The sequence below is a fragment of the Doryrhamphus excisus genome, chromosome 20 (genome assembly GCF_030265055.1).
Source record: "Doryrhamphus excisus isolate RoL2022-K1 chromosome 20, RoL_Dexc_1.0, whole genome shotgun sequence".
Classification (NCBI taxonomy): Eukaryota; Metazoa; Chordata; class Actinopteri; order Syngnathiformes; family Syngnathidae; genus Doryrhamphus; species Doryrhamphus excisus.
This window is the reverse complement of record NC_080485.1, coordinates 12297739-12321950: the sequence shown is the minus strand read 5'-3', so window position 1 is coordinate 12321950 and position 24212 is coordinate 12297739. Positions and strand designations below refer to the sequence as shown.

General features: G+C 43.1%; 1 protein-coding gene across 5 annotated transcripts in view; it reads left to right on the top strand.

Annotated features, from left to right (window-relative positions):
• Positions 1–24212, top strand: part of cep170aa (centrosomal protein 170Aa) — a 28071-nt gene that overhangs the window by 190 nt on the left and 3669 nt on the right. Inside the window, exons 1-16 of one of the 5 annotated variants that reach the window (XM_058058786.1) lie at positions 227–392; positions 8431–8568; positions 10242–10331; positions 11472–11553; positions 11684–11739; positions 11840–12071; positions 13379–13510; positions 15274–15432; positions 17150–17455; positions 18932–19285; positions 20093–20391; positions 20650–20739; positions 21274–21391; positions 21502–23028; positions 23118–23168; positions 23910–24192. In XM_058058786.1, coding sequence (XP_057914769.1) covers positions 327–392; positions 8431–8568; positions 10242–10331; positions 11472–11553; positions 11684–11739; positions 11840–12071; positions 13379–13510; positions 15274–15432; positions 17150–17455; positions 18932–19285; positions 20093–20391; positions 20650–20739; positions 21274–21391; positions 21502–23028; positions 23118–23168; positions 23910–24192 — 3983 coding nt within the window. In that variant the 5' untranslated portion in view covers positions 227–326. Of the gene's footprint in view, positions 1–226; positions 393–8430; positions 8569–10241; positions 10332–11471; positions 11554–11683; positions 11740–11839; positions 12072–13378; positions 13511–15273; positions 15433–17149; positions 17456–18931; positions 19286–20092; positions 20392–20649; positions 20740–21267; positions 21392–21498; positions 23029–23117; positions 23169–23909; positions 24193–24212 lie in introns of those variants that run through there. The other 4 variants (XM_058058785.1, XM_058058784.1, XM_058058787.1 and 1 more) reach the window with 4 other exon arrangements.

Here is a 24212-nt window from a genome sequence, read left to right as displayed (position 1 = left end):
CATTTTGCCAGAGTTAGTAGTCCACGTGAAGTTAGTGGAAAATAAAAAAAAAAGGAACGAAAGTGCTGATGCTCATCTCAGGTTGTCAATAGATTTAACCGTTTCGCGTCAGCACATCATTTAACAAATATTTTAAATCATCTTAGACGTTTTCCAACCACCCTGAAACGAAGGTTGACATTTAATGTGAAAACAACAAACAGCTTAGCTTAAACAACACAGCGGTTGATGGCGACCCACAGTTTCTATTGTCATCGTGAAGACCCTGCAAAGCGTCTCTTCACAGTCTCTTAAGGCTATGATACAAATGCCGGTTTTTAACACATATGCCTGTGATTTGCTTGTATGTTGGCGCTTCATGGAGGCTCGGATGCATCACAAAGGAGGAGAAGGTCGGTCACCCACACCGCTAGGCTTTGTGTCAATGGACACATGATAGCATCATAATGGTGCTCTTTCACTATAATGTCGAAGAGAGGCTGCTTCAGATTGTCTCTTATAATAGATAGCTTCTCGATGATCCTCCTCCTCGTCCATACGTGGAGGCTTTGTTTTTTAGGTTTTTTTTGCATGCATCTGCTTTCTTTGTGCTCATATTGGCTGTCACTTAACAGCAAGATAAGTGTATTACATGCATTAAGTGCATGCATGAAAGCAGGACAATTCAAATGAATTGTTGATTCTTGTTCTTACTTGGTATATAATGTCAGGTCTGCTGTACCTTCATATTTTCACCTTACCAAATTGATAATATATTCATAAAATAGTCATAAATTAGAGCATAAACAATGTTTGCTAGGTTATGCTGTTTCCTGCTGTTTTCAGAGACCTACTGCAAAAACACTAGTCAAAGTTTTTCTATATAACTGACACAGTCGGCTATTTTTAGGAACTTGCTGCAAAAAGTCAAAGATCCTCAATATGGCCGGAATGCTCTGCTGTTTTTAAGGATCTGCTGTTGCAAAAAATGCTGGTCATAGATCCGTTATGCAGTACCAGCTGGCTGATTTTGAGAAGTCCATGCCATATACGACAGGAACCCTCTGCTGTTTTTAAGGACCTCCTGCAAAAACGCTAGTCAAAAATCCTCAATATGACAGGCAGACTACTGTTTTGAGAACCTACTGCTAAAACTGCAGTCAACTATTTTTTTTGTTTTTGGCCTGCGGGCCACCTATTGAGTTCCGAAAAAGTGTTACGTTCTCTACTTACTGTTTTTACAATTATTGCAAAGTATGTAAACAAAAACAGTTCTCTCTGATTACTTGCAGTGCTTTTTTATATTTGTAGTTTATTGATGCATGTTCCTCTTTATGTCGCACACCACTGACGTTTTTGGGTATGAAGCCATAGAATGTTAAGATAATACCAGTCCACTTCAGCTTTTCCTCTCTATTTCCATTTTCCTGTCCTCTCTGCAAATGTGGCCTGTGGTGGGCTGGGCTTGCCTGAGCTGGGAGTATCCATCCAATGGGCGGTTGCATTTATTTATTTATTTGAAATATACTGTGTCAGCATCACAGCACAGGACAGTTGATGCATCCTCTGCATTTAGTCTGAGTCAGACTGTTCAATAGAGCACTGTTGTGTTATAAAATGTTTGGCGACCTCATAATAATATGTATTCAATATGCACACAACCTTTTCTGTGTCAAGCTACAGTTGAGGGCATTGTTGTGTGTTTTGTGCGGCCTGCCCACAGCCATTGTGTATGGGAGGAAGTTTAGGAAGTGACGACTGTTTTCTTCTTTTGTAATGACGTTATGCTTTTTTGGCGCTGAAACCTCACGTCATATCTAAGGCTAGATTTAGGTCAGCTTAGTGAAATATCAGCTTTATAGGTTATTGCTCCAATCTGCCTGAGTAGAAATGTTAAGGTGCGTCCCTTTTAGTTAGGATAAAGTGCAAACTGGTGGGTGAATAGAAAAAAAAGACCCACCTCACTACTAGGTGTGTTATCTGGAAAAGTTTGGGCTCTTTTAATAATTATAGTAGAAACTAGAAAAGTGGCTACAGACAGCCTTTTCATATAGTAGTGATAATATTGGACAGTTGACAGTGCAAAATATTCTAACCCCCCTTGTTGTGGAATATCATGGGTGTTTCTCTACACATTTTTCCTGCACTGAACTCCCAAGAAAAATAAAACAGCCAGCAAACGACCCCCACATCTGTTTTGGGGTGTAACTCACACCCGCCTTGCTTTCTGTTATTATGTGCTTCTTTCCACAACAGATATTAATCTCATATTTGTCCGTCGCCAGGCTCCACTATGATTGTTTTGTCATGCTAATGTTGACGTAGCCCTCCAGTGCGCAAAAGCGAGAGTTCCCCGTTTTCACGCCAGTAGAGCGTCAAGTATGTGCTCGGAATTCTCTGGAGAAATGATCACATGCTCGGAAAAGCCTCGTGGCACATGTCTCAGTCACTGTTGCTGAAAGATGAGCATTAATACTATAATATAGAAAAATCACTCATTCAAAGTCAGATAATGAAATATGCTGCTAGTTCCAGGGGAGGAGATGTAGTTCTATTCTACCATAAATACTTTTATTATAGCCAGGACATTCTTAAATGGGAAAAGTCAATGTATGTAACTTAATTTCTTTAAACTGTCATAATAATTTGGCGTGCATGAGAAAATGGAACAGAGAACGTAGCTCTGTTTGACCGCATAGTTAATTATTAACAAGTATATTTCACAACCAAGCAGCAATACAACCAGTGTTGTAAATGAGCAGTCAACATTTTTTGGCGCTTTGTACTAATTATTGGACTTCTATAGAGCAGCTCCACACAATAACCCGCACAAAAAGCTTTCCAGCTCTTCCAGATTCTGCACCTTGTCCTGCAGTGTTTCCATGGACTTCCTCGTCGGTTTAATTCGCTCCACCCCTGGTCCTCCTCTAGGTACGCCCGTTCCACTGTAATTGGTTACTCTCTCAAACGCTCCCAAGGACTTCTGGATATGTAGGTCCGCGTTTACTGAGTGCAGGCAATCTGCAACCTATGTATTGACATCAGTAGAACTTGGTGTTAGAAATACTCATAACATAACATTCTAACAACATTTTGTAGGTCAGAAAAGTGGAAAAAAAGCATAATAGGTCCCATTTAAAGCACATGCAGAGGTATATAAAGCTGCTAAATGTGTCCAAAAATACATCATCAGGTTCCCTACAGCCGCAGCTGTTAATGCCAGGTTTTTTCACCAGGTGTTAATTAGAGACCCTGGCCGTTATTTGCTTTTGTAGGCCACACACGGTGACTTATAGGAGACTTGTTGGTTGATTGAACAGAGATGTAACGTAATGTCAGATTTTAACATCCTGATTAAGTAAAGTATTCCTTTTTTGGGGACTTTGCTGTCATCTGTTGCTGTTGTCACATTGTTGTGATGGAGTCCCTTTGCATTCTATCTGGAGCTGTGATGTATTAACCGGCATTGTAGCCCATCAGTCTTGTGACTGCAAGTGACCCTCATCGTAGACCGGCTTGACAAATGCTATATAATACTACACGCTTATCAGTGTCTGGAAAGCTATGTTTCCAGGATATGTGGGTCTTTGGGTCACAAGGTCCACGGGGGTCACTGAGCATGTGGTGCGTTTGTGTCTAACAGCCAGCAGCATAGTGTGTGTTTATTTGTGGGTGCGTGTATAACAATAACAATGAAGCATGAGAGAAGGGTGCTGGCTAAATAAAGGTGTGTGTTTGCAACGCTTGTTTGTTCCTTTCGCCAACTGCTCATATGATGTGTGCGACCGCCTTTCAGCACCATATGGTCTTTCTTGCTGTATAGTACACTCTCACCCCTTCCAGGCTGCATATGCATATCCATACCACACACACACACACACATACTGTCCATGCACACCAGAGGTAGTATACTGACACTGACGTGATATATTGCCTTGTTATGAGCTTATTATTAATGTCATCCTCATATCTTAACTGTTAAGGTATTGTCAATGTAATAAATCACAGACAAGTGTAATATATTCTGATCCCGAGGGCCTTTCTAGTTTACTGCATTATTAATTTAACTGTTGTGCAACTGACAGGCCAGAAAAACATACATACACTTTGTGTGAGTGCTGAAAAGTTTTAATAACATCACAACAGACAATGCAATAGCTTATTTAATCATCAACTATTGATTTCATTGATGTACTTGAAGTACTGCATTGTCCTTTTGTCCATATAGAACTCCAATAGTCTCAGAGGCCTCTGGGGATGACAATAGCCCCCTCTGTCTGTCCAACAACAGATTGTTTGCGTGTTTTGTCTTTAATCTACTGCTTTGTTCAGTGGTCTGCATCCAGTTAAGACCCCCTAAGGGTCCAGAGTCTTTCCTGCTCTCGGAGCATCTCAAATGCCCGATTTCATTGTGTCTTGTCTTTCATGGTGAATTCGATGTAACTGACCCGATAGGTCAGCGTTTTCAAGGCTACAAGCATCTGTAGACTTCAGTCTTAATTGGTTTTGGTCGTAATGCCTGGAGGTGATTTCTGTCCTTTTGTTCAAGATCCAACAAAGTCGAACAAAGAGAATTTTTTATTGTTGAACCTGGACTTTTTAGTTGGCACAATATTAGGGATTTTTTATCTGATCTAATACATCGTCCTGAGAAGCTATTTGTTTATTTACTTGGTTTGCAGTGGATTTACTGTGTCATAGTGACCACCATTTCTAATAATTTGACACTTCTAAATCAAGTGATAAGAATACAAAGACATCAGGTGAATGCTAACTGCAATATTTCCACTTATTGTTTAATTACCATATTAAAAATATTCCAATCAGAGACAATGTGGATCTTTACAACTGGTGGGATATCCTATTTCTTAGCCGCTCAAGAGTCAGTTATCTTAAATGTATCTTATAGTTGGCAAGATAACTCCTCATTTGTTGCTTGCTCACAAACGTCCACTCTATCTACCCCCCGCCCGGTTTCAGCTGCATCTCCCCAGGTCATTGTTGTATATGTTAGTGACAAGAAGAAAAGCTTGCTTGGGGAGGGGAGGTATAAATCTCTGGATCTGTCTTTTTCAGACTTTTTCTACTGTCTTATATTCAGGCAGTTTCTCTCTGATGCTGTACAAAAACAGTACAAAAACAGAACCTTATTATCTTTGTAAAGGCCACAATTTAATACAACTCTTGTATATGAAAACTATACTCCAAATGCATAAAGAAGTAAACTGTAAACTGAGTATTGATTAATATCACTTGAGCTTTTTCCAACACTCCACACCACAAAATAAGTAGTAAATACATGTATGATTTGTGTTGATATCAGTATTGGCCGACATTTACAGTTGCAATGTCAGTATCGAGCTGCAAGTCAAGAAATTGTAACGGGGCACCCCTAGTCTTAGTTGTCTGAAGTGAAAGTATTGCTGTAACTTTATTTGTAGTAGTCTCTAGTGGTTTTATTGTGCTCTAACGATTACGGTGATGACTTTTACGCCAGCCGGCGTGACGGGAGTATGAATCTTGCTTTTCTTTCTTTTACTTCCTCCTACTCCCGCTGTCTGCCACAATTTATTTAGTGTGTCTTGGCCAACTGTGCTCCTGAGTCATGATGCTGAGCCAAAGAGCAGATGTTGCATCATCCAAGGAGATGCATCAGCCGTGGAAACGTATTGACTTATTGCTTTATTTTGTATGTACTGTATATGAAATTATTTCCTGTGCCCATATATGTGTTTGTTATTGGCTAGATGGGTAAGTGGAGCGCTTGCTAATGCTATACTCACGGTTTGAAATCCAAGAAAACACAACCCAGACCTCCCTATCCGTTGGTGACTGAACATTGCCCCATTTGTGAAGGCGTTGACTTGCAAACTCGCATGCTATGCCATTGATTTCAGATTCAAAGACAAAACAAAAGCACAGCACGAGTTCAGGATTCAAAGATGAGTGCAGGAAGTGCTCTTCTTACTTCCTGACCGACCTCTTCTACTTCTCTACACAAAGAATTCACAGTCATCTATGAATAATCCCTCCCTTTCACTCCTCCGGGTGTTTGGGCGTGTGTGTGTGTGTGTGTGTGTGTGTGTTTTTGTGCACGAGCATGGGAGTAAGATTGAGCATCGGAGTCTCGGGGTTGGGGGAATTCCTGCCAAAAGTATGAGATCACTATTAGTCTTTATTTGTCCAAGCAGGACTCTTTGAATAAAAATGAGATGCAATTGTATCTCATACTTTATTAATAATGATGCAAAATTTTAAAATAGATAAGTGTCATTTACCAATGCATTTGTTATTGTGGTTGTAGTTTGCAGTGATTACACTGGGAGTTAATATTTCTAATATACATAAGAGCACATATGGCAGATAGCGTTGCCTCCAGCAGAGCCACTACTTGTACATCCGTGCACTGCCCCAGCTGTGCAGTGCTTTTCCTGTGTGGTCGCTACTAAGAGGTTTGTGTTAATGACACCACACAAGCTTAGAGGGATTCCTTCCCAGCCTGCCTCTGCTACCACATGCTCATTAACTTGTTATTGTGCAGCTTCGCTGTTAATGGAGTATATATAACAATCCAAGTTGATAAATAATTGGGTCACACACATGCGATGCTTATTGAAAATATTAACCCCAGAAAATAACTGTAGTACATTACAACTAGGGATCAACCGATATTGTTTTTTTTCCGGCCGATACCAATTTTTTTCCGTTACCCTTAGCCGATATTTGTGGACGATACTGCTTTTGCTCCCTCGATTTATATAAAAAAATTACAATCATAACAAATATTACAGGTCTCAAATATTTATTGAAATGTAAACAGTGAAAACAGTAGGATTCAGCTTTCTTAAACAATCATTTAAACAGTATTATCAATTTTAAAAGGAGTAAATATTCATATCCGACTGCGTGTGTTGCAGGGTTCTCCGGCAACACAAAGCTGCCCAGCGGATGCCTGTCTGTAAATGCGCAGAAAAATATATCAGCGAACCTGTGCGCGTATCGGCCGATACTGATTCAAGTCAAAAACGCAAATATCGGCCCGATTTATCGGCCGGCCGATGTATCGGTCGATTCTTAATTACAACACTACTGTATGCCAATATATTGGATTACAATTACATGTCTTCTCTAGACATCACATGTTTATATATATATACATATTAAAAATTATTTAAATTAAATTATTTGTGCAATTTACTGTTGACGCCGTACATTGTTGTTCATATTTGAGGTCATGTATTTATTCTCCAAATTATTATTATTTATTATTACACAGGAGCCAGGCAACGACATTTCGTTGGAAATTTCATTGCTGTGTCTAAATGGCGTCCATTGAAAGTTGGCGTCCACGAAATCCATTTCATTGCCCTACAAGTTTAAGTAAAGTTTGTTGTTCCAAAAAAGATGAATATGACTAAGATGATGCAGCGTCAACTTCCTCATATGGAAAGGCAGATCTGAGTTTTGTATATAACTGCGTTAAGTTGTCAATGATGTGCAAGGGGTGCAGTCGATTTAAAATTTCACCCCAGGGATTATTGAGTTGGTATACCGAGTGCTTAGGAGGTCAAACGTACAAGGACTTACCTCAGTAATCTTTAATTCCCTCTTTGACAAGCCTTTCTTGGCACTCCTTACCGTCGTTTTGGTGCTGCTTGTGATTAAAATGAGGCTAAATAATTGAGAGAAGTATTGAAAAATCGTGAAGGTGCATTTCAAGGAGGCCTCATTTAAGTCTGACCGTCGTCTTGTGATTCAGTGAAAAATGTAATTATGAAAATGACCTTTCATGTGCTGCAATTTACACCCCCTCTCGCAGTCACGAGAGTTCAATTCCCCACGGTATGTTTGTTTTGTACGTCATCTTTAAACTCTTTATGCATGAAAGGCCGTGAAATTTTTGATATTTTGTCAGATAAGTGTGTTTTTATTTGGTTGTAGCTGCTTCTGCTTTGACCTCCTTTTCCAGCTCATTCTGAAGTGGAGCGAGGGTGGGGGCAGTTATGGAGGGGAAAATAACTGCCCTGCTAGGAAGGCCAGCCAACATTCCTACATCACTTCCTGCACTGACATCTGGCAGTGATCAGGGAGGGGAGGGATGTGTCTTACTGGCTGGTTGGAGTGTTGGTTGCTCAGCCTGGAGTCATGTTGCGGGACTATAAATCTACTATCTACTGGTCAGCCGTGGTTTGGTGCGGTTTGGTGCGGTTTGGTGTGGACAAAAAATGTGACTTTTAATATAACTGGTGCGCACTTGGCTTAGCATTCACAATGCTGTTTTTGTCATGTAATGGCTGTACAGTAACCAACATATGCACGCAAATATTCTAAAGAAACTGTTACGGTGTGTCTAAAAGCACATGACGTTGTCAAATAAAAAGTTTGTGATCGTTGTGATCAGTTGAATGCTTCCTGTTACAAGCTAATTGTACCTATATATTCCACCCATAGGTGTGCAACACAAGCAGCTGCAGCGGTGCAGACATGAGTGTGACCTCCTGGTTCCTGGTGAGCAGTGGGGGCACTCGTCACCGACTTCCCCGGGAGATGATCTTTGTTGGGCGGGATGATTGCGAGCTCATGCTACAGGTGAGGAAAGAATGCACACACAGCCTTCTTGCTTCTCTAAATTACTAAGTGTTGTCTTTTTTATTTATTGACCGAAGAAGAAAAAAAACATACAAATAATATTATTTGTCCAGACTCCAGAAGAAACAGAAAAACTACAAAATTATAGGGTTTTAGGTGGTTATAATTGATAGTTTTCTATATCTTCTTCATTGATGTTATGAATAATTTGGTTGACATGCAGCTGCAATCTGATATATTCCGTCTAAATCCATGAAAATCCCATGCCGATTACAACATTTTGCCACGCGTGTCCGCGTCCATGCTGAGACAGCGACTCTGCAGCGATACGATTACTCAGGGGGGTACCTCTGGTCAGCGTACTATGAATAGAAAGTGGGGCAGATACTTGACTTAGATTGATCTGAGTGACTGTGCTGTTTTGCATCAAGGCTGCAGCACTCTGTGCTATGACATTATACCCCATGTTTACCACCACCACCACCATTCCACTGCCTGTCTGATTGTGAGCGAAACAACTCTTTGCATGGCATCATACAGAGTACAGACCAAATAACTTTATAGATATCGCTATGATTAAAATATTAGCATGTGAAAATAAAATGTTGCTTTATCCCCATCAAAATACTATGGTAGTTTCCTCCTCACATGTCCAACCCCTTAGGAGGTTTCATAGCAAATTTTGTTGAGCAGTTTTTGTGTAATCCTGCTTAGTACCCAACAGACAGCCCCTTGGCAGAGGTAAAAATAGCCCCCCCCCCATGTTTCAGTCTGCTGATCTTTTCCCCGCCGACCTGAATGCAATCATGTCATGCTTTTATGATGCAACCAAATGTCAAAATTAAGCTTCAATTTCTCTATCTCCTGTATTTCCTAATGTGTTGTATTCATTTCTGTGTGTGTGTGTGTGTGTGTGTTTTTTAGCTCAACTCATTTGCAAGTTGTGTGGCTGTTGTCCATGTGACCGCTCCAGCAAGCCAATGCTAATCACTTGGCAGGAAATGGAGGACTAAATCATCGCTACACTTTACTACATACTCTAGCAGTGATTTTAGTGTTTTTATGTGCATCACAGTGAGGTAGCGTGTGTATGGTATTTATCATAGTAAAGCAAACATCTGTACGCGTGTGTGACAAGCACGAGTCAGCGCTCTGAAAGTGTAAGGTCAGACAAGCTGCTCGATCCGTTTCTATCCCGTTTGATCCAGCCTAATCTCGCTAAGGTAATCTGTATTATGGTTGGCTGGTTTGAGGTGCTTCTCAAGGCCTTCTTACCTCTGCTTCTCAGCCCTTATCGACACATTTGTACCTCGAAACGTACACATGTAGACCAGATGTTTGTGTGTAAGTTTGAGTTTCACACCAAATAACTCAGTTTGTGGGAATTCCTCACATATTTAGGCAAAACTAATTCAAATTTGTGTTTAAACATTCAGTGACATTGGCACCTGAAAGGCATACTAGTGCCTGCATGGCGCCATCTAACCCTGACATACCCATCGGAATACTAATACCATTCTTTGGCCTTAAGATGCTTTATATCTGAAATAGCTGCCATCCTCAGTCTACTGTCGTCACATAAGCAGTAACTGATGATGAAGATCATGAACAAAAAGCATGCATCTGCTGTATAAACTGTGTGTTAATGCTCCATGTTGATTTGTGCTTTGCAGTCGCGCAGCGTGGATAAGCAGCACGCCGTCATCAATTATGAGCCGGGCTCAGATGAACACAAAGTCAAGGACCTGGGCAGTCTGAATGGGGTGAGTGTGTAAACGGAAATATGCAGAGGAAGGTGTGAAGGGCGAATACAAGAGATTTGCTTGATACTGCTTAAAAAGGCTGATTGATGGCGATAGATCCAGAGAGGTTTCTGCCAGTCAATAGAACTTTCGAATTGTCTTCTCCTAATCAATCCTTGGGCCAATGGAGATGTTAATCAGGGCTGGGGTCAATTTTAATGTTAACCTAATTATTTAAATCCTTCCCGATGGGGACAGTCTGTTTAACAAATATAAGCCACAAGGGACCTGCTATGCTATTGGTCGACTTATCGGTAGTAGTAGCTGGATAGTCCAGCATCTTTCCCAGAGCGCCGGCTTCCTCCCATAGTACATAGTCTGCTTCATTAAACACTCAATGAAATATTTTTAAACTTGAATAATGATTTGGATTGCATGAGAAAGTGTGATGGAAAACATAACTTTACAAGTCTGTTGCACATCACAGCAGCAACAACTGAGTAGAACAGCCAATATTTCCAAGGTAGCTTAAGTGGCTGTCATGTTTTCTTGTGGACATAATAAAAAAATCAGGTTGCCTACAGCCACAAGTGTTAATGCCAATGTTTTTTGACCCTTCACAATTTAGACACACTGGAAGTAATTTGCAGTAAATCATTGGGGACGTCCACTGCATAGAAGTGTTAATTGGAGCATGTGCAGTAAATCGACACGTTGTTTATGTATTGTATTATTTCCGTGTGTCAATAAAGATTACTTGCTGGCTTGACTTTGCTAAGTGGTGTTATTCATGCGCAGTGATTACCACTTGACTCACAGCACCCACCCCTGTAGATTAGACGCACATGCAGCAAGTTGCGCACATCCTCTCCCAGATTGTCGACAGGAAGTAGGAGTCAGAGTCACTTCCTGCTGTGTCATCGACCATCGACTTGTTTAGTTGGATTGAGGGGAGTTTCCTGCTGCTGAGTCAGATATGTTGAGCAATGTACTTACCGTCTTTCTTTCATTTTAAGTAGAACACACATTTGTATGCTCTGTGGACATGATGTAACAGAATATTCTGGCATTTGAGCTCAATTTTATGCAGTATTAGACAATAAATAATAGGAAATAATACAACTACAATAAATAACTGTTAACTTGTGTTTTTCTCTGCAGACGTTTGTAAACGACGTTCGTATTCAAGAGCAGATGTACATCACCCTCAAGCTAGAGGACAAGCTGAGGTTTGGATATGATATCCTTGAATCTGTCTTCTAAACACCCTCACACACCTTATCAGTCACGCCGGTGTTCCTCTGGGATTCATGTGGTGCACTAAATCTGTGCATGTTTACTTGGTGTTTCCTTAACTCGGCCTATCTCACATACCAACTGGTTCACGGTGGAGAGGGGCGAGCTCACTGTGCCCGAGGAGGCTCTCAAGGTGAGACGGCAAACTCCACCCCCCCCCCCACCCAACCCATGCCTACCTCTTGAGTATCAGTGTTCATCCTCCTTATCCGCCTTTGTTGGTCTCCCTCTAGCATGAAAAGTTCACCAGCGGCCTCCAGCTGAGCAAGAAACCATCCAAAGGTGAAACTACGAGCACGACGACCATGAGCAAGTCTCCAATTAAGACCCCATCAAAGACGCAGAAGTCTTCGCCCAGTGGGGGCGCCCCCAGGTCCGGCCAGACAACAGCAGATGGGATCTCTCCCTCTAAGGAGCACACGCTCAAATCTGGAGACATTCACAAAGCAGAGGAGAAGATTGGAGGTGAGAAGCAAAAGAGACACAAAGTATATACATTTAAAGATGAGAAATGATACAAAATCTAAAAAAAAAAATTCAGACACTTTCACATTTTACAACAGCCCATTGGGGGCAGAGTATTTGATTAAAAAAAAAATTCTTACCAATATTTATTCAGAGCCAGCATAGGTGGACACGTCACAGAGAAAAATAAAGGCTCTTACTGTACTTTAAGATTATTTTTTTGTGTCAAGAGAGCCTCCCTAATCATTCACATCCCTGACCAGCAGGGGTCCTACTTAAGCTCCAGATGTTGAAACAAGGCCACATAGAGCTTGTGTTATTATTAAAGATTAAGTAATAAGAGTGCCATCATAATACAATGCCATATGCCAGCACCAGCACCTATAGTACCAACTATAGACACGCACATACTCTATACAGTACTGTGGACATACAGTATAGTAAACACACAAAGCCACCCATCTGCATTTTTAATGGGGGCCCATTTTGTGGTTCCGTAGTAAATCTGCTAGGTTATTACAACGATGCAGACCTCACCCAGGTATTAACTTGTACTAGACATGCATGTGTTGTCCTGTATACAGGCAGGACCCCTACTTAGTATACACAAAACATCCATAATTATCCTGCTATGGTGTGATTGAGCCCCCACAGCATGGGATGAGGGATACTTAAGCAGCAAAGCTTAAAAAATAATAATAGCATCCTTATGTTGAATGTATTCTTTCATTTTTTGTCTTTGCTGACCATTAAATAGATTAAAAGGGCTAGTAAGAACAATAAAATTCAATGTTTATATGTATTTAACTGTTTAAATTTATTGCAAACATGTTTGTCGAGTGGTCTGGAAATAGACAGTGATGCACAAACAAAACAAATGGGAACTAATACACAAAAAAGGATTCATTCCACTATTTAAAGTACAAATGCATTGTGAACTTAATGCATTTCCTCTGCTAGTCCATACAGTTTGTTTGGTCAAGTGTGAACATGCACACAACAAGCAGGCCAAGACTATATCAGAGATGAGATGAGAAAAAGCTTCCAGAAATGTCAAATATGTAGGAGAAAATGCATTGGGAGTGCTGTTTTTCTACTTTGCTCTCTCTCTCTGTGGTTGACAACAGCAATTCTTAAAAGTGCTTCTGGTCAAATCTAAGATGGGAAAAATAAATCAGCAAAATATAAAAACTAAAAAAATCACCAGTTTGAAGAGAACTGCACCCAAAGTTTGCCCCAAGCGTCTTTTTCAATTTTCCATGCAGCCTTCTTCTATTAAAATAAATGCTTTGCCCTCTCCTTCCCAGGGGATGTTGCATCTCTGCCCCGTGGGACCCCCCTGTACGGGCAGCCGGCTTGGTGGGGGTACGGGGATGCAGACGACGAGAACTCCTTCAAACAGGACACCAAGATATCCGGCAAGAAGCATGACCTCACTGGTAGGATGTTCCACGGTCATACATGCAGAAACAGTTCAGATTGCAACAGTCGCACAAAGCGCCATAGTTTACCCGTCACTAGCATCCAAACAGACAGCGTCTTGTTTGCACAATCTACATCCAAGTGTAAACAAAGTGCTTTTTGACAGAACGTGCTATATAATGTATATGTGTGTGCCTGCCCGTCTTGACTAGGGGGCGGGGGGTCACGTTAACTGTCACTGCACAGCCAGAGTAACAGGATTAGAGGCTACACCAATGGTAAAAGAGCTTAGCGATATCAAATCACTTTGGCCCAGACTGCTTTAGTATGTGGACCGGCCTCAAAATCACATGTCACATCTGGATGGATTCTCTGGCAGCATCTTCACCAGCCTGCAGAATTAATTTGATAGATTTTAGCCGTTTTTTGTGGAGTAAAAGTGTGCAAAAAGAATAAGCGTTGTTTTAAAAAAAAAAAGCAGGCGAATGGGATTGGCGAGGTCTGTCATGGAAGTAGGTGAGTGTGATGTTTGTAGCGAGGGGTGGTGTTGCACAGTGGGAGAGTTTATATGGTAGTCACTCTGTATGTCTGTTGCATTCACACATGTGGCTGTTTTAGACCAAGTGAAGGGAGGATACCGTGGACGAATTCCTAAATTCAATACATGTGTGTCAGTTTGCTTCAATGTGCACGTCTCTTCCTCTCTTTCTCTTTGGTGAATAGGCTATGTTGACGGAGCCCCCCTCCTTAGTGCCCCCAGCTCCTTTTGTATCGTTGTCTGAAATGCCCCACACACACACAGAATTTAAATAGCTCGATCATTACTTCAGCATTTGGTTAAGTAATGCTCAGCTAACTATACCTCTCGTTTCTATTTCAATACATTTTCATGTGTATTTAGTGGAGACTCATATTATTATAGTGAATGTCTATTACTGTTTTTGATACCTCTTTAACCTATAACTTGTTTTTGATCATTCCATTGATGGATTGAATGGCTTACTGATACAAATGATTTCATTGGATCATGCTTATTTGGGCTGTGTATGGCATTAAGCAAAGGTTGAATCACCAGGCAACCATAACAACCCTTATTGTGAACACCCACAGGGGGGAAAAAAAACACCAGGGACATAAATAGGGAAAATTCTACACCTAGTGTTTCAGAATTGAATAAGCCTGAAGGGAGAGATAAAACTCTAAAAGTGACTGTTGGTGCTCATAAAGAGACAGTAGGGACACACATTCCTGTTAGAACATCACCGAAAAGTCACTTTTGCATCACAGGGGCTTTTTTTCCCCCTCATCTTGAGCATTGATAACATATTGAAAATCATAAAAGTCCAAGTTGTATAGTTATTCTCAAAGAATCACTACACAAACATGCAATATATGCACTTTGAAGATGGAAATTCATCAATTTCAGTTTGTTTATTTGCTGTTAAACCCACTCGCCGGCCGTATGTTGCCACAACTGCTCCCCAGTATGCAGCAGATGACCCCTTCTAATTTTTCCGAGAGCATCATTTATCATATTTAGATCCCACAGAGGCTTTGTTTGTTCCTGCTAACGCACGGATGAGGCTGATGTGAAGCAGGTTTTAAAGATGACCACCAGCCGTGTGTTGTCTCTTTTTGGACACACATGACATTTCTACTCAAATCAGACTTAAAACATTGCATTTGTAGTTTAATGGGGAGAACTAGAGGGTGCTGAGACGATTACAACTCTGGCGATTTAAACAGCAGCTTTTGCTTACCAATTTTTCTTTTTGAACAGCAGAGGGCAAAGAGACTCGTCGGGGAGGGTCAACCAAAGAGGACGGCCACAATCCAAGCTACATGGAGGTGCCTACCAAGGAGAATCATGTGGCCACTAATGGCATCCATGAGATTCCCACCAAGGACACAGAGGGTGCCGGCTCTCAAGGCAACACAGGTAAAAAAAATGCACATCTGTTTTGTAGTGTTTTGCATTGTGTTTTCATATTACTATTGTTACATCATACTATACTATGTTGTACCAGGCTACAGCAGTCCGAAGTGCAGCCTTGGACCCGTTTTTGTCCGGGCAGCTCATTTGAGTATATTCTGAAAATGTAATGAATTTGTACACAGCTACAGCAAGGGTCTATTTTTTTGGAAAGCCTAAAATGTCTGAGTGTGTCCACATTTTTGTCCATTAGTGAGGTCAGAAGTCACTGATGTTAGACCTGAGAGAGAGCCGTCTTCATTCTAGCACATTCCCAGAGGTGTTTGATGTCCTCCTTCCTCAACAAAGTTATCCAAGCATGCCTTTCTGGAGCCTAGCTTTGTGCAGCGAGAACAGAAAATAAGCCTAAAGGTGTTTGTTGGAAAGTTGGACGCATACATTGTCTTGCTAAGATGAAGAGTTAAAGGAAAACTGCACTTTTTTTTGGAATTTTGCCCATCAGCCACAATCTGATGTGACATGAACACACGTCTTTGTCTTTTCTGTGCGTTTTAAGACAAAAGGAGACAGCTCATTACTGGACATAATAATGGAACACACCTATGCCGCCTATAAAGACTAAGGATCGACGGATACATCGGCCAGCCGATATATCGGGCCGATATTTGCGTTCGCCGATATATTTTTCCGCCACATGATTTACAGACAGGCATCACAGTGATCACATCGATGCTAGATAAAACTTAAACTATGACAGAAAAGTTTTGCACATAGTTGAATATTTATTCTTTTTTAAATTCATAATGCTGTTTAAATGTGGGGCGGCACGGTGGTCTAGGGGTTAGCGCACAGACCTCACAGCTAGGAGACCAGGGTTCAATCCCACCCTCGGGCATCTCTGTGTGGAGTTTCTCCGGGTACTCCGGTTTCCTCCCACATTCCAAAAACATGCTAGGTTAATTATCGACTCCAAATTGTCCATAGGTATGAATGTGAGTGTGAATGGTTGTTTGTCTATATGTACCCTGTGATTGGCTGGCGACCAGTCTAGGGTGTACCCCGCCTTACGCCCGAAGACAGCTCGTGAGGAAAAAAAAGCGGTAGAAAATGAATGAATGTTTAAATGTGTGTTTAAGAAAGCTGAATCCTACTGTGTTCAGTGTTTACATTTCAATAAATATTAGTTTAAACTTGAGACCTGTAATATTTGTTATCATTGTAATTTTTTTCATATAAATTGAGGGAGCAAATCGGCCACAAATATCGGCCCAAGCAAAATCAGCCATCAGCTAAAGGTGATGCCGGAAAAAAACATATCGGTCGATTTCTAATAAAGACGGTTATTAAAACACTTACCGCCAACAAGGTTTTATATACAATACATGCTGTGACCATGTATAAACAGGTACATTCTTGGTAACATATAATACTTACAGTGTTTTGGTTAATATGCAAGTCATATTATATGACAATGTTTTCTTTCAGAAGGCTTTATAGGCAGAATGTGTGTTTCCCATTATGTGCATTTATAAGTACGTCTTTTTATCTGTTTGTATATCTTTAGAACACACAGAAAATATGTGTGTACATGTATCTCATAAGGATTGCGGATGATTGGCAAAATTCTGAAAACAAAGTGCAGTTTTGCTTTAAGATTCTAGAGCAGGCTTATTCTAAACCTTTTGTCCACATATCGTACATTCCTACCTTGTGTGCCCCACAGCTCAAGGACACGCCTCCTTCACAATAGAGTTCGACAATACTTCCCCGGGCAAAGTCACCATCAAGGACCATGTGTCAAAGTTCATGCCCGGCCAGCACAGGTCACGGGCCAAGAGAAGCGTAGCGGGAAGCGGCGGGTCGGGCGGACGGGACCTGAGCACACTCCAGGCAGCCATGATGGCTTCGGAGAGCAAAGTGGCCGATTGGCTGGCACAGAACGACCCCACCCTGATCCGCAACGAGTCGACGGAGGACGACAGCAAGAGCAACAAGAGTGATGTGCCGGTGCATCTCAAAAGGCTGAAAGGTAAACATTACATCATAACATCGTGCCATACTTGGACGACTATTCTAGTGTGTGGTTGAGTTATAGCTGAGTGCTTGCTGCTAATTAAATGGAGTGGGTGGGTCTTGGGGGAGGGGGGGGGTCTCTGGCAGTCTGGCTGATGAAAATGGCTGAACTAGAAAGCTCATTCAACATGGTGGGGGGGTGTACTATACATGCATGTCAAGTGGCTGACACTGTCTCATCTAATTGGAGATTATGCTGCTAACTGGCCCAATGGCTGACTTGGGGAAAGATCTCTTTTAAATGGTGGGGATTGAGTAATTGAGTATCAAGATTAAAGAGACAGTTGATGCAGACTGTGGATTTACAAGGTGTAAAAAAAAAAAAAAAGAAAAAAGGAAAGTGGAGTAGGTGGGCGGTACAAGGACCTCCCCGCAGTGCTGACTCCCTCGACAAGGCTGATTGGACCGAGGGAGGAAGTAGACAGAGGCTAGTCGACTGAATGACCATGCGGTGGAAAAGGCAGGCAGTCTAGCGGTGGAAGAAGAGAATAAGGACCATAATAACCTGTGACGGATGCGGGACTCAGTTCAAGTAAGTAATTAATGGAGCTGATTCATCTGTCAATCACTTTTGGTCCGATTTCTGTCGTGTGTGTGTGTGTGGATGCTGCACTGAGCAGAGTCAGCTTAGATAAGGCGTTAAATGTAGAATGAATGATTTGTGTGTGAGCTACAATTATTATCTTGTGTGTGAATGTTGCCTGTCTCTATGGGTCAGTCTTGTGATTGACAGGTGATTTGTTCAGGGTGTACCCCACATCTACCAATGACTGCACAGGATTAGTAGCTTGATGGATGGATCAAATGAATCTAACATCAGACAATTGAGTAAAAGCAGTGGAATGCATTAAATGCAATCAAGATAGTGTTTGCTGTCTTCTGGTGGTTGCTCCTCAAGTGTGTGTGTGTGTGTGTGTGTGTCAGCCAGTGTGAGTCATGGCGTGTCAAGCCGTGCAGAGCGCCGGACTGTGATAAGTGACACTTCTGTTCTCCACTAGTGGCTTCTTTGTCTGGGCAGAGGGACAAAAACAATAAATCTCCATGTCATTTGTTTATCTGATTCATCAGGATTTGCCTTTATGCTGCCATATTGTCTTATTTCAACAAAAATACCTGCTTTTTTTAATGTCAAAAACTGAAAAATCAGTTTTTTTGCTAGTATTTCAACCAGCAAACTCTACTTGTACCAAGAAGCCATTTTCTTTATTCGACTTAATCCCGGACATACCCTCTTTTCCTGCATCCCCCAACCTTCCAGTTGCAAATCTCCTTTCACCACCCCCCTTCTTTTATCCCCAAAGCCCTCCCTTCCTCCTCAAGCCGCCTCCACGTTGTCCTCCTTCCTCACTTCCCAGTGACCGTGAGCCAGGATGGCATCATGTGGACCATTGCACATTTTGTTTATTGACGATGAAATATTCCCTTCTTCTAGGTAGCAAACATGAAGATGGTACGCAAAGTGACTCAGAGAACGGCCTAGGCCTGCGCTTCGCCAGCCGCCGCCACGCCCTCGAGGAACGCCTAAAAGCTGCACACGGCCATGTGGGAGGTGGTGGTGGAGGAGGATCCGGGGAGAACGTGACGGTGACCCGAGCCAGCAGCACCCGCACGGCCTTCATGATCGAGCTCTACGACGAGGAAAACCCACGCAAGCGTCGGTCGTATTCGTTTTCCCAGACAGCGCCTCTGCTCGCCGGTGCTGGCGGCGAGGGGCTGTGTCCACAACCCCCCTCTCAGCCTAAAGTGTTCAGCATTTCCACCTCAGCTACAACGGCCTTAGACTCAGGTATATATCACTATATACAGCCACACAATACAGTGGAACTAGTGTACGTCAACGTCAACATAAGCGGTTGTCGACATAACCAAAACGGAAACTAGCCATTGCTTGCATTTACTTTTTGTTGTGTTTTCATATAGTGTATTTTATACCTCTTATATAATAGAGCTGCTGTGGCAATAATTGTATTTTTATTTAACAATAGCAATAAAGCTTTCAACAATCTAACACATCTAATTAAGGTTAATACTGCAAAGCTTTTATTTGACTTTTACTTTGAACTGAACAGGACGTGCACATGTGTGTACATTTTGATACTATGTAAATTGACAGTGTTTATGTTGATGTTGTTTCGTACTGCTTAGCGATAATGAGGAAGTAGGCGATACTCCAACACATGTCGATATAAACAATTTTTAATTGAAATGATGCCTTTGGGTCTTAAATAATCGTCAAGTGGACATTTTTAGTGATAATAACACAATGGACCAGAACTTGATGTGCTGTCGACATAAGCAGGATTGACCTAAATGGGTTCCACTGTACAATAAATGCAGGTTAATATACTATACAGTATATATATCATCATAGAATTCTCAAGATGGCAGTTAAATAAGACCTCTAGTGGCTGTGAACAGCATAGGGATGACATCAGAGCAAGTTCCTGCTTACTAAGTGCTTTGAGGCGATGTCGTGACTTCATTGCTGCGTCACTTGCTTTTTGTGCATGGTCTCACATTTGATTTTCTAGCACGTCAAGGTCCTTAGAACTCTAAAGAGATTTATTGGCTGCATTGTGTTTGTTCCGTCTAGGTAAAGCCCCGGTCCCGATATCTGCCACAGTGGCAGCAGGCGCCCCGACGGCGGCCCGCGTTCTCCTCAAACAGCGATCTGAGGACCCCAGCATCGGCCGCAGCTCCATCAGCACCGGGCTGGCAACCGGGAGCCCCAGCACCCCCAGCGAGGACGCCTCCATTGTGGGGCGAGGAGCCGGGGCAGCCGGGAGGGAGGCGGCGGCGGCGGAGGATGAACACAGCGACAACGGAACCTACACTATCGAGCTGGAGAACAGGAACCTGGAGGAGGAGGAAGCCCGCCGCATGATTGACAAGGTAGGACAGAAGAGTAAAGTAGCTTTATTAACTCACATAATATGATTATTGGGCTGGCTGTGCAGCCTTGTGTGAATTACGCTCATAACCTCAGGTGTTATTATGTTGATTCCTATAATCAGCCACCGCTAATTGGCAGGTCGGAATCTGCTGTCGATCACTGGTTGTTGCCATGGTATCAACTATCATCTTAAATAGGATTCAAATAAATAAATACAAAATGAAATGCATTCAGGATTTTTGCCCCACTGTTTGTAGGTGTTTGGGCTGCAGCAGAACCAGGACTCCTGCATGTCAGACCTCCAAGGGGAGGGGAAAGGAAAGGAAACTGCAGAGACAGGAAAGGAGGTAAAACATGAAATTACTGTATTATTAATGTATTTTAGTCCAGTCTGCACAGATACTACATTACATCCTTCACCTATACACTTTATAAATATGACTTAAGACTTTGAAAATATGAGTGACGGTCACACCGTCAGCTCTCCTCTTCTCCCCAGTCCACGGGAGTAGACTTGCCCTCCCATAAGTGACCTAGATCCTGCTAACATGATGAGAGACCCTCCAGGCGGTTGCATTAAAGAAAGGAGGCAGTGTGTGTGAGCATCAGTGGTATTCTTGACAAGCCTTTTCTGCTAGTATAGACTCACAATCCACTACTTAGTTTTTTTTTTATTGTACCCTGGATTTGATGGTTATTAGAACTCGACAAGAGGACTTCTTGTTTCATTTTATACACACAAAAAGCCTCATTGTGGGTGATATCGCTGTCTAGATCATTCAATCAAGTTCTACATTATACATGAACACCATTCACCATCTGCTCTGAGATATTTGCTGCATTCTCACTTGAATGTGCTTCTCTTGTCTCCCGAGCTTCAGGCTCCTCCCACCGACTCAAGCTGGGTCTCCCAGTGGGCGAGTTTGACTGCCAATCACACCAGGACTGACCCAGAAGGTTCTGGGGCCGAGACAGCTGCCTTTGTGGACAAAGAAAGCGGTAGGTTACTAGTCACCTGACTCCATTTGTAAAAAAAAAAAAAAAAAAAAGTGCATAGTTCATGTCTCAGTCCAATTTCTCCAACGCATTTGTGCACGTTTGCACAGAAGGAGATGCCTTGGTGTCCAGCAAAGGGGAATCCTCATCAAATCTGACTGACCGCAAGCGACGGACCCTTCCCCCACTTCCTGTGGATGACCCCCGCACCAAATCCAGCACAGTCAAACCTCCGCCGCTGAGGTCTGAGATTGGAGAAAAGCAGGACACGGAACCACAAGAGAAAGAGCACAAGGGAGACGGGGAATCCCCACCCCCTCCCATGGAGAACGGTGACATGACCAACAAACGCAAAGCGAGCGCCACCGCCTCTCCCTGCAAGGCTCTTCAGCGGAACTCTGGCAGCGGTGAGCGCAGGAAGAGGTCAGAGAAAAGAAAGGAGGAACAAGGGGAAGGAGAAGGAGGAGAGAAGTCCCTGAAGCCTCTTGTGCGCCAAGGCAGCTTCACCATCGAGAAGCCCAGCGGAAGTGTCCCCTCGGAGCTCATCCCGCGCATCAACAGGGGTGGCGCCGCCGCTCGTGAGCGCAGCGACTCCGTGGGCAGCATGGACACCGCCACGCTCCTGAAGGACACCGAAGCTGTAATGGCGTTCCTGGAGGCCAAGCTAAGAGACGAAAACAAGCTGGAGCAGAAAGCTTCTAAAACCAGCAGCATCAGCAGTCAGATTTCAGGATACAGCTTCCCGCCTCGGACCGACTCCATTTCCCCGGAGTCAGACGTGGACACGGCCAGCACGGCTAGTCACGTTGCCGTAGACGCTGATGGGAAGGCCGGCAGCATGCAGAAACGACGTTCCTTAAGTAGCATGCATCGGGAGAAGAGCAACATGAACACAAACTCCAAATCCAGCGTCCCTGCCACTGCACGGGATCGTTTAGAGAGGAAGACCAAAAGCAGAACCACAGAAGCAACAAGTCGGACTGAAATGCGTCGCACCGTTCAGCCATCTTCTTCCAGAGTACGCCAGCCTTCCCTGGATCTCACAGACGACGACCAAACATCCTCTTTCCCTATTTCTGACATCCTGTCATCAGACCAGGAGACGTACTCGAGTTCAGCACATGGATATGATAGCAGAGCTGCTAAGACCGCCGTAAGTGGGTCCTCCAAATCCGGCCGTACTCTTCAGGCTGCAACAATGTCCTCACAGAGCAAGCAGGCTTTACTGCCGAAGCCGCGGCCCACTAGAGCCTCCCTCCTGCGTAGAGCCCGCCTCGGCGATACCTCTGATACAGATCTCGCCGATGCGGACCGAGTATCCGTGGCATCCGAGGTATCGACCACAAGCTCCACCTCCAAACCTCCATCTGGCCGAGGGGGTATGTCTCGACTGGACATGCTGGCTCAACCGCGTCGGAACCGCTTGGGCTCCATCTCGGCTCGCAGCGACTCCGAGTGTACTGTAGCACGGAGTTCCGCCGCCTCACCACGCCTCTCATCCGAGACGGCTTTACGTTTGGGTTTACGGTCATCCACGCCTACGGAGAACAAGCTGACACCCAGGATGAGGGCCAACAGTGTATCCAAACTCAATGAAACCAGAACCAAGACCACTACGACTGGATACTGTTCTCCTACAGGTGAGCAAACACTGCGGTTAGCCTTCTTATCTGATGTCATACAGTTTCATTGTTTTGTGACAATGTTCACGCTGGTTCTCATCGTCCAGAGAGCTCTCATCCAGAGCCTGGCGGCGCTGACACAGATGAAGAACTTCTTGGTACCGTACTGGCACTCTAGAATCTTATTAGAGAGGTGTGTACATGCCTGTCAGACCTGGGTCTATATGGATATATAAAAATAGAAAGTCCATTCCTCTGTGACCACTTCATTAGGTACAGCTGCACTATGGAATGAAATCAAAGATCTGTACAAATTTTACAGATTCCAGATTTTTGAAATATTTTATGAAACTGGCAATGTAATATTTTCATAAATTAACAATTAGAACATTTTGGATCTGACAAGATTGTGTGGGAGTACCTAATCAAGTTGCCAGTGTACAAATTCTGACCCAACTCTGGCATCATGTTGCAGTGATTTCTCCCTAAAGTCCATCGAGCAGAACTATGATGAGGGCCTGAATGCTCTACCAAGACTCTAAACCTCTATTTCATTGGACGACCTTTGTAGAGTTTTGTGTTCAAGACACCTTTTGCAGGCGATGGTGGTGGTGTTGTGTCTCATCATGGTGCAGGGTTTGGTGTTTCTTCTGCTGCTGCTGAATGATGCTTTTGATGGACATCATTCATTTGAATTCATAACGCTTTGCCTGCCAGGCTATCCCCTTTTTAAAACATCATTTCATTTTTGCATATTTTTTGTTTTTAGGATGTAGGAGTTACTCAATAACAAAGCCGCTCATATCCAAAGGCTGACTTATTAACTTTATGAATAACACATGCTGGCATGCAATAACACAGTAGTTAAAAAAGACTCACGCGTCACATCTATTTTACAGTGTCCAGCAGCAACAGGTGGAGACGCCTGCCGCCGGAGTACGCCTCCACTTCGGAGGAAGAGTTCAGCTCCAACCGCAACCCTCCAAAACACGTAGGACGCCCGCACACGCGGCCGCATCACCTCGTCCCAAACCGCGGATCAAAACCCGTCACCACCACCAACACCACCACTGCAAGCCAGGCACCCGGCGCGGTGCCAGGGGCGGGCGTGCTCAAACACCGCATGAAAGAGCAAGACGAGTACATCCGAGACTGGACGGCACATAGCGAGGAGATAGCCAGGTATTGAGCCGTTCTGAAGA